The 11,302-nt window shown below is 34.9% G+C and overlaps 1 protein-coding gene across 1 annotated transcript; it reads right to left on the bottom strand.

Moving 5' to 3' along the window:
- Positions 1-425: 425 nt before the first annotated feature.
- Positions 426-7,324, bottom strand: LOC105955009 (uncharacterized). Its single transcript, XM_088819039.1, has 8 exons — positions 7,176-7,324; positions 4,088-4,363; positions 3,401-3,602; positions 3,063-3,206; positions 2,056-2,235; positions 1,636-1,747; positions 1,216-1,319; positions 426-697 (listed from the first exon to the last, which is right to left on the bottom strand). Exons 1-5 carry the CDS (start codon positions 7,322-7,324, stop codon positions 2,140-2,142), a joined length of 867 nt encoding a protein of 288 aa, XP_088675165.1. The 3' UTR covers positions 426-697; positions 1,216-1,319; positions 1,636-1,747; positions 2,056-2,139.
- Between the last annotated feature and the right edge of the window lie 3,978 nt (positions 7,325-11,302).

The raw sequence follows: 11,302 nt of genomic DNA on the forward strand, positions 1-11,302 counted from the left end.
AAACTTAAACTTTCGTCACATAAACATTTATGTGACAAATTATTTCGTCGCAGCGTTCGTCGCGTAGGGCCTGTCGCGAAAGGTGTTTTGTGACGAAATACTGTTTTTGTCACCAGCGATTGTGACGGAATATAATTTCGTCATAGAATTGTGTGTTTTTGCGACAAAATGTTCGTCACATAGAAAACTTAAATTTGTCATAACAAGCTTATTTCGTCACTGTAGGTGCTGCTTATTGTGACAAATTATTTCGTCACATGAACTACAAGATCTATTGAGACAAAATTTTCGTCCCATAAAATACATTTTTATAATGTAGAATTTACCTGACAACATAATTTATTATATAATATATACATGCCTTAATTTTTACTTTTCTAATATACAAAAATAATATAATTAAACTTCATTGAACTAAAGAATGATTCTTAAATAAAAAAAAATACTTATATTGCAATATGTAGTAGTACTATCACACTTACAGAAAACCTCACATTCTAGTTTACACTCAAAAGCTATAATAAAATATAAATAAAAGCTATAATCATTAGTTTGCACCTAATGATATTGTATCCTTCTTCCCCTTAGCCTTCTTATTGACCGTAATTCCATCTCTTAACAGTTGCAGCAATTACTTATAATAGTGAAGATACTCTTTTTCCATCCAATTACAGAAGTGCTTGTACCTTCTATCAACCTGTACCAACAAAACATAATCCATAACATAGAAAAATATTACCTCCATTAGTTCTAGACATAAATGAAATATACGTAGAACACAAACAATTAGTAATAAAACAAATGTTATGGCAGTTACCTCAATCAATAAAAAAATAAAGAAATAAAATAAAGAAAGCATTCAAATGCTCTTGCGTTATTTTTTTTCCTATTCTTTTTGGTCTCCAATGAAATTGATGTTAACACATAGGAAAGCATTTTTGAACTTCTGAACTTAGCTAAAGCAGAAGTTTGCTCTATTATATGTATGCTTATTCTTGTAAGATCCAGTTTTCTAGACAAAACAACCAATACCATAATAGATAATCACATAGGATTCTAACTTCTAACAAGTTCCACAAATACGCCGTCAAAGACTTACACATCCGCAACCAAAGTACACTCAGCTGTATAGAAACTAAAACTACAGAGATATCATTGCATATAATATATATCCAAATACATGCATATAATATAAAGAAAGGGAGAGAAATATACCCATAGGTCATCTTGCCCGAGTAAGCTTGAGTGGTCTCTATTAGCTTGAGTGGATAACAGCTATAAGCCACAAAAGATGATCAGACATAAGCCATCGATTTCGTCTGCAAAACAAAACAACGTTATTTTCAGCAGAAGCTGCACGGTTTTGTTACTATGCTGCATTTCGATCAAACTACGATATAAAGCAAAACACATAACCTCAAATCAAATGCAAATGTAAGCATTACACAATATACCACAATATACTCAACAAAAATGTTGTGTGTGTATATATATATATATATATATATATATATATATATATATATATATATATATATATATATATATATATATATATATATATTTCAGCCAATTTTTCCAATATAGTTAAGTTTTGAGCAGATATAGATCACAAGCATAGTGATGAATCTTGACTGAAACTTCTGCAAAACCAAGTTTCCCTGGTTTGGACGGGAGGCAGAGGCAGAGGGTTGTCGGAGGCGGAATGAAGAACTCATCAGCCGAGCACCAAACCACATCAGTATACCTGCAGTCAAAGTGTGTACATCCATTAATACAAAAATAATGATAAATGGACAGTAAATATAAAACACTCTTTAGTGATTAATGAATTGATCCAAAGGCATACAGAAAAAAACCTTATTATTTGTTTGATAATTCCATTTCCCTGCCATGATTTGCAACTCAATTCCTCAAATATTACACACACTCTACAGATTGACGAATTAGCATTCAAACTACACCTAAGCAAGTCCCCTGCTTCTATCTATACATTACTCACACATTTGTACTAAAATTTACACCACACTGGTAAATTCTCACATATATACGTACCGACATTGTAATTTCAACCTCACTTCTAAAAGCACTGCCTAGCACTTGTCGACCGGAGGTTGGAGTATTATGAGCTTATCTCAGCTATCCACTTTCAATGTCAGATAAGAGCAGAGAATCTCGTAAAATAATTCTCCGACACTCAAAGCAAACCCTACGGCTCTGAGGTACTTCTATTATCTGCATACATCAATCAACAACTGCAGTTAGTTGCAATCATTAACACAGCTGCAGAAAGATCTTTTACGAGTTCTATCACGTTCTCACCATTAGGGGTGGGCATTCGGGTCGGGTCGGGTTATTCGGGTTATTCGGGTCGGGTTATTCGGGTTTTTTGCAAAAAAAAAATTACCCGAACCCGACCCGAAATAACCGGGTACCCGGTTGCCGGGTACCCGGTTATCTCGGGTCGGGTTCGGGTCGGGTTCGGGTTTTGCTATTTTCCTCTTTTTTTTTTTTTTTTTTTTTTTTTTTTTTTAGAAAAATACAGTAACTAATTTTATTTAAGATATACATATATATATATATATATATATATATATATATATATATATATATATATATATATATATATATATATATATATATATATATATATATATATATATATATATATATATGTCTATGTAGTATGTACTGATATACATATACACTGATATAGTGATATACATATATATACATACAAACATATATAAATATATATATATATATATATATATATATATATATATATTTATTTATATCTTTATATATATATATATATATATAAAAAAAAAAAATAAAAAAAAAAATAAAATTCAACCGGGTACCCGATCGGGTACCCGGGTAGGATTTCTAATACCCGGACCCGACCCGGTTTGGGAGCACCGGGTACCCGAACCCGGGAAAAACCCGGTTACGTAAAAAATTACCCGATCCGGTCGGGTAATACCCGATCCGGTCGGGTAATACCCGACCGGGTCGGGTTATACCCGAATAACCCGACCCGAATGCCCACCCCTACTCACCATCATTGAAAATTGAAAACTGAAAAGACAGAAAGCAATGAGATGAAGCCGAATTCGATGAAGCAATGTTTCTCTCTGCGTATCGTTACTAATTTCAAGAATCTTTTGGACTACGTAATTTGCAAACTGGTCCTTCATCATCACCTAAAAATGAAAAAAAATAAATAAATAAATAAACAATTGATTAACAAAGGCACATCCACGGTGAAATCCTTATTATATTGTTAGCCAGTTAAAAAGAGCAGAAAGAATGATGCCAAGAGACATCAATTAGGTATAGATAAAGAATGTACATAGTTTATTCTTCAAACAAGGTGTTGAATAATAGATTCTCTTACCAGTAAATTGTCATTGTCTTCAAACTGCAGAAGGATCTCATCAATCAAAAACTCCCGTTCAGCGGCATCGCCAAACTCTAAACATTTCTCTACAACATTTGATGCATACTTGTGCTGGCTCCTTTGTACAATTTTCCCACACAATTTGTGGGTATTTTGACTCCGTACAAGCGGTTTTCCAATTTCCCCTTTCCAAAACGTGCTGTAAAAGTAGATCAAATTTTTATGTTTGACAAACAAGTGGAGTGAAGGGACCCAAATATTTACTTCCAGCTCAAAATGTATTACTGTTATCTTCAAATTGCAGTTTGAACTATGCTTCAATAATGGAATCTCACATTAAAAAAAAAAAGGAGTAATCAATAGATGGACGAGACAACCTCTATCGCTTAAGAGTTAAGATAATAAGATAAATGTATTGAACGAAGAACCTAATGGCTGAGAATCCTAATTCCCATTCACGAGCTCCGATCGACTCCAACCTCGGCAATTTTCGGCATCAGCCTAAATAGGTTTCAAAAATAAAATCATAAACCTGCTTAACTTAATTTTGAGAACATAACTAAATTCTGGCCCTTTTATGCAAAAAACCTAACATTCCATTGAAGAAATGGAGAGAAGAAAACGGGAGAGGTGGAGTTAGAGTGAAGAGGGGAGATGGAGAGAAAAATAAATTAGTAATTATACCTGAATCGATTGGCGGTGGCGAAGGCAAACGAATACTGGCGCTGGCGAAGGAAAACGAACACTGGCGGTGGCCAAGGAAAACGAACACTGACGGTGGCGAAGGAAAACGAACACTGGCGGTGGCGAAGGAAAACGAACACTAGCGGCGGCGAAGGAAAATGAACACTAGCGGCGGCGAAGGAAAACGAACACTGGCGGTGCAACGATAATGGTGGACGCGAAAGGCAGATCGAAGAGCAGATTGTTCGGGTAAAGAAAATGAGAAGGAAAGAGAAGGGAATTTATGAGAAAAAAAAGAAAAGGATCGGACTAAGTCTAAAAAATTGGGGGAAGATTTTCTAGTAATAAGTAATTTATATTATTTTTATGTAACGACGAAATAATTTTGTCACAACAAAAAAAGAATGTGACGAAATTACTTTGTCATAAGAAACCTAAATATTTGTCACAAGATACTGCCAGTCAATTGTTTAAAATTTTTGTATATTCTACGGTGACGGTTTTTCATTATTGTCACATAAAATGAAGTTTATGTGACGAAATTAACCTTCATCACCTAAAATATTCACTTACGTGACAATGTGAAATTTTGTCATAATATCTCCCTTTACTGTGACAAAATTTGATTTTGTCACAAAAGATTGTCACATAAAATACTTTTTTTTGTAGTGTCCCGGTCACCAAATAAACATGATATTCACCGCCTTCTACAACAAGGTGAGTCATGAGGCTTTTCAGGTATGCTTGGATATTTAGATTGTATGCACACGCAATGGATAAATTGCCCAACTGCTTGGCACATCACACACAGGGGTCACCATCACAAACCAACTTTAATTATAGAAGCAGTTGCATCCAACGATACATGGATTTGGCATTATGTTTTTGACATGTCAGGTGGAAATAATGATATTAATATCATCGACCATTCTCCACTTTTTGATAATACGATACATGGTAAAATGCCTCCAGTTAATTATACGGTGAACGGGTCGTTCATATACGACGGGTTATTACTTAACCGATGGCATTTACCCCGAATATGAAACTCTTATTCAAACCATTGCTCATCTCACCACTGCAAAAGAAAAATTATTTGCTACAAAACAAAAATCAATTAGAAAAGACGTGGAGCGTGCATTTGGTATTTTACAAAGTAGATGGGGTATATCGCAAGGATCCTTCCGTTATTGGTCAAAAGAGGATATATGTATATATAATGAAAACATGCATTATACTTCATAACATGATTATAGAAGATGAATGTGGAATTGACATTGAACCATGGACACTACTACCAGAAGAGAATTTTCGGCCCCCTCAATATGAACGAGATCCTTCAATTTTGACGGCATATATCTCAGCACGCCTTACTCGGATTTGCAATCGACGAACCAATGAAGTTTTGAGATCTGATCTATTGAACCATTTGTGGAATATCTACGGAGAAGATGTCTAAATAATCTAATGCTTATGAGTATTTTTAATTGTATTTGTGATTTATTGTTCTTTTATTTTCACTTGGAGAATTATATTTTACATTGTAATCGAATTTAGTAAAATTAAATTTCATGAAAAAATTTATTGTGACATTTATTTTAATAAAAGTGATGAATATGAGAAACATGTGTTGAGCAATCAATATGAAATCAAATTTTTATTCATCTTGAGCAAAAAAATTGCAACATCTCTTTTAATATTATACTTAAAATTAATAAATATTTACCATATCGATGAATCTAAATGTAACATTTCTTTTACAATTAATATTAAAATCAATGAAATTTACTATTATAATCCCTAAAAGAATATAATATATTCAAATAATAAAATAGAATTAAACGTTACATAACCAAAAAGGAAAAAAATGCGAAGATTTAACACAAAAGATGGTACACGCTTCAATGGAGATGAATAAAATAAGGAACATGGCTTAAATTACCTCCCCTAAACATCTCCTAACTAGGGTGCTGCATGGGGACTCACAGCTTACGTGGTATTTTGGAAAAAAAATATAAACTGACTAGAGCACAACTAATCCCAATTTTTTGGGGATTCTGACAAAAAAGTTGAAATTGAGATTTCACTATAGATGCTCCAATTGTATTAGTAACTATGCAAGTCCCAAATACGATTAATCGTTTTACCGTGATCTGTCATTTGTATTTTTTACAGCAAGAGAAATTTTCACTAAATATTTTATATTCAAATTGAATCATTAAAAGAAATTGCAGTTATCCATGTTTGTAACCCGAATCCGAAGTGCAGAATCCAGGCTATGGAGTGCGTACTTTGGATTTGAGCAACAAATCATATATGCCAAAAAAATCCATATTGCTTATTCGATTTTTCTTTTTTTTATTTTATTTTCTGAATCTATTAATTACTTGCAATACTATAATTTAAAAATATAAATATATATATAATATCAAATGATGCTAGAATCGTCGAAAGTCATTTCTGGGATTATTTTAGAAGTAATCAATTTATGCAAATACCTTTTCAAATTTTCAAAATGTGGAACTGCAATTAGCAAGTTCATTCATTATTGTTAGAGAATATTTTCATGAACCTATTTTATTTTATTTTATTTTTTGGTGAAATATTTTGTTAAAAAATTCTCTTTGTGCAATATTTTAATGTTTTAATAAAGATACGAGTAGTCATATAAACATTTGATAAATTTCACTATCATGTAATAGCCGGATCACATAAAAAGTATAAATATTGCACTGGGACTTGTATGTACGGGGGAGGTCAACGCATTGATCTAAAAAATGTTGGCAGGGCGAATCGAAAGAGCCCAGATGGCTAAATTCCGCCCTCTTTTTAATTTGTCATCTAAGGCGCATTATATAGTTTTAGCAAATCGGGCTTAAATATGTTTATACGTTATTTTTTGTTACTCAAAACATAGGTCCCTGATGACAAAATTTATTAGAACTAAATAACAATCTCAACTAAAAGTTTGCTTCACATCATTTATAAAATTTGTTCAAAAAATGCCCTCCACAGACTAAAGAGTGAAATTTCCACCAAGAAATATTTAAACTGCCCTTATCATTTTTATTCTGTATTTATCACCCACCCATCCATGGCGCCATCGCCATCCCCAACTTTAGCCACGCCGTGCCGCCAATGCCATCCCCCACCCCATGCGCCGCTGCCCACCAAATTAACCCTTGATGTCGCCTGCCACAATCGACCCAACCTCAAACCATCTTCTTCAATCGCCATCGCCATAGACGCCGCTTACTTAACTTCATAACCGTCCTCCTTATGCCGCAACTTCCACGGCCATTGTCGCGCCATCGCCATAACCACCACCTCCCTCAACTATCGAGTGGAGTGGTGGCAAGGGAGAGCGAGCGAGAGAGATAGAGCGAGTGAGAGAGATAGAGCGAGCGAGAGAGATCTAGAGCAACAGAGAGCAAGACAGAGAAAGAAAGAGAAGAATAGAGAGGGAAAATAGATCTAAAGAATAAAGGTGAATGAATTAAAAAATTAGGGACATGGATTTGTTTCAAACTAAGGATTTTAATTTAAAAATAAGATTTGAAAGTTGAAATTAGGTTAGGTTTGATTTAAATGACTCATAACATATTAGGGCTTTTTTTTTCAACTGAAATATGTTTATATGTTCGATATTTTATTTGGGGTTATTTGATTCCTTTGTTAGAGCCCTCTATCTTTTATTTTTATTTTTGAGTCCAAAAAAATTATCATTAATTTAAGTTCAAAATATTTTTAATTAATAAAATGAATACAGTTTCACAATTACACCCTTCTTCCTATTTGACATACTTCTATTATTTAATATTAATTTACAATAACTCAATTATAATCTCCACCCAAATCCTATCAGGATCTAACCTATTTCATCTTCCATCTATTCTTTTTTTCTCAATTTGATTTCTCCCAAACATCTCTTCTCTATCTACCGCAGCCCCCCTTTCCTCTCTCTCCACCACTCATCGCACGATCTCTGTGTGGTGGTATCCAACTGTTGGTTTTTTGGCTCAAATGTGTTTTGGGCCAGAAAGCCCAATTATTCTATCTTATATACATCACCATGAGTTGAGCCCAAATCAGATGTAACCAAATTCATCCGTTGGATTTCTGGCGTAATCTGAACCGTTTATTCCCTCACTTAAATACTCTCTTCTCTCTCTTCTTTACTCTTATTTCTGAAAACCCTAGTTTTCTTCTTCTTCTTCGCCGCTCCTACTTCTGTCTTCTTCCTCCCTTGTACTACCTTGACTCTGTCATGGCTGGAGGTCAAAGTGCATGGTACATGGCTGACTTTAACCCTCCAGTACAGCCTTCACTGGCTCTATTTGACTTATGTCTCTATAAATATGGGTATGAAGGCTGGAAGAAGATAAGACACAGATACAAACCTAATCTCGAACTAAATCTTTCAGTTTTTTTCTATTGTGAGTTCTGAAAATGGGGTTTTGGTGAGAGAGTAAGCTTGAGTGCTTGATATGTTCTTTCCTTTGTGGAATTTTGGGTGAAACTAGGGTTTGTGAGTGAGAGAGAAAGAAGATATGTTCTTCTTGTGGTACTCTGGTGGTGTATTGTGTGAAAGTGTGAATCTCTGGTGTGGAAAATTGGAAGACTGAGATGATAATTTCTCTATTATATTTGTTTTAATTTTATTCACCTCTGTTTCTTCTTTTCTGCATTACTTGAGTATATTTTCTTTTTAACAGTAATCAATACTGCTTAAGGAGAATTTATACATATCTATATCAGATATGGAGCTTGGCTACATGATACCCTACAGACCACCGCCGTCGTGAACTTTTCGGGCAACAACACTAATATGGGCGGTGCTACCAATCCAAGCAACACAAATTTGTCTGCCGCCGCTCCTCCCCCGTCCTAGCCCCCTATGTTTTCACCTCTTTGCGTCGACCATCTCTTATGTGGGCATATCCAAGACAACGGTGTATGTGATTTCGAAGGTTGCAATGGTATGAAGAACGATTTGGGCGAAGAATGATTGGAAGTTTACAGGCGGCGGCGTGAAGTAGGGAGGAGCCGCGTGGCACCAGAGGCTACCGGTAAAATTTTCTTCTCATTTCCTCCGTTTTCCTGTGTTGCGTTTGTTATGTTGTGTTTTTTTTTTTTGTTAAACTTTTTTTAACGATGGACTTTTTCAACTTGTATGTGTATGCATTATAGACTTTTTTGTTGGTGAGTTTTCCATATAATTATATAATCATTCTTATATATTACATATTAATTATTTTAAATTTATTTTGATATTTATCTACTTGAAAACTGTACAAAGGATATGAAAATCTCCTCTCAATTTTTCTCCCCAAAGAGACTATACAGTTGGCGGCATGGAATAATCGGAACGAGGAAATTCATGGGGGAAAATCCCTTACGGCGGAGGACATTCTCATTGGCAGCTCCTCATTTCTATCTCTTTACACGGAGGCTAACTTTGTTGGAAAATGGAGAGCACACTCACTCAACACTCACACACACACACACACGAGAAGTGGAGGAGAATAGGAGAATTCTATTAAACTTGAAAACTTGACTTGTTACAAATGGCTAGAATTCATGTGGTATTTATAGGATTTTCCCAACATGAATCTAGTCTAGTACATGTATCACTATTTAATTTAATTCTTCCCCTCTAACTAGTACATGAACTGTAATTAAAACCAAATACATGAATAAGCTAATACATGAATTAACCTTCTAGAATATTCCTTAATACACTTAATCTAGTTTATTATTTCAACACTCCCCCTTAAACTAGATTCATCACACCAAGAGACATTCGCAATCTTTGAAACACGTCGCTCTTCAATGGTTTGGTGAATATGTCGGCAACTTGATCTTGAGACTTCACAAACTCAAGTTCCACTTCTTTCTTAGAAACACTTTCTCGTATGAAATGATACTTTGTATGAATATGTTTGCTCGTTTCGTGAAACACCGGATTCTTCGACAATGCAAGTGCTGATTTGTTGTCAACAAAAATCTTCGTCGGGTCTTCTTGTGGTTCGTGAAATTCTTCCATCAAACTCCTAAGCCAAATCGCATGGCAAACACAAGAAGTAGCTGCTACAAATTTCGCTTCACAAGTAGAAAGAGTAACAATGGGTTGTTTTTTTGAACTCCAAGTAAAAGATGAATTTCCCATAAAGAATACAAACCCGGTAGTACTCTTACGATCATCAATGTCACCGGCCCAATCACTATCACAATAACCAACAAGTTCAAATTTTGAGAATGAGAATATAAAATCCCATAATCAAGTGTACCTTTGACGTACCGAAGTATTCTCTTTGCAACCTTCAAATGAGAAGTAGTAGGAACTTCCATGAAACGACTAACTAACCCAACGGCAAATTGAATATCCGGTCGTGTACAAGTCAAATACCTCAAACTGCCGATCAAACTTTTGAAGTTTGTAGGATTGACTTTCTCACCATTTCCTTGTCTTGATAGCTTGACTCCACATTCCACCGGAGTGCTAACCGGCTTGCAATTCTCCATATCAAACTTTTTTAGAATTTCCTTGGCGTATCTTTCTTGAGAAATAAAGATACCGTCACTTCCTTGTTTCACCTCAATGCCAAGGTAGTAGGACATTAAGCCAATATCTGTCATCTCGAACTCTTTAGCCATAGCCATCTTGAATTCCTCGAACATCTTTGGATTATTTCATGTCAAAATCAAGTCATCCACGTACAAACAAACAAGCAAAATGTCACCACTTTTAGATTTCTTCACATAAAGTGCATGTTCGTGTGGACATTTTGAAAAATCATTTGCTTGAAAATATTGATCGATTCGACTATTCCATGCACGAGGTGCTTGCGTTAAGCCATAAAGAGCTTTCTTCAATTTCAAGACCTTGTCTTCTTCCCCTTTAACTTTATAACCCAAAGGTTGGTCAATGTAGACTTCCTCTTCCAAAATACCATTCAAGAAAGCGAACTTCACGTCCATTTGATGGATTTGCCATTGATTTTGGGCTGCCAAAGAAATCATTAAGCGAATAGTTTCCAAACGAGCAACGGGAGCAAAAACCTCACCATAGTCAACGCCGGCCTTTTGTTTGTAGCCTTTTGCCACCAATCTTGCTTTATATCTCTCCACCTCGCCTTTGGAGTTTCTTTATATTTTGTACACCCTTTTGACTTCGATGGTGCTTTTCCCGTTTGGTAATTTTGCCAACTCCCA

Source organism: Erythranthe guttata, chromosome 6 (assembly GCF_056151865.1).
Source record: "Erythranthe guttata isolate IM_541 chromosome 6, IM_541, whole genome shotgun sequence".
In the NCBI taxonomy this organism is placed as follows: domain Eukaryota; kingdom Viridiplantae; phylum Streptophyta; class Magnoliopsida; order Lamiales; family Phrymaceae; genus Erythranthe; species Erythranthe guttata.

What these genes read in the sequence shown, in the direction of transcription:
- LOC105955009 (XM_088819039.1), bottom strand. Translation starts at nt 7,324, where the DNA reads ATGGCGATTGAAGAAGATGGTTTGAGGTTGGGTCGATTGTGGCAGGCG. An exon ending in GGCGATGGCGCCATGGATGG is followed by an intron (nt 4,364 to 7,175) that starts GTGGGTGATAAA and finishes CTCATAAATTCC; the next exon opens with CTTCTCTTTCCTTCTCATTT. An exon ending in GTTTTCAATTTTCAATGATG is followed by an intron (nt 2,236 to 3,062) that starts GTGAGTAGGGGT and finishes TGATGTATGCAG; the next exon opens with ATAATAGAAGTACCTCAGAG.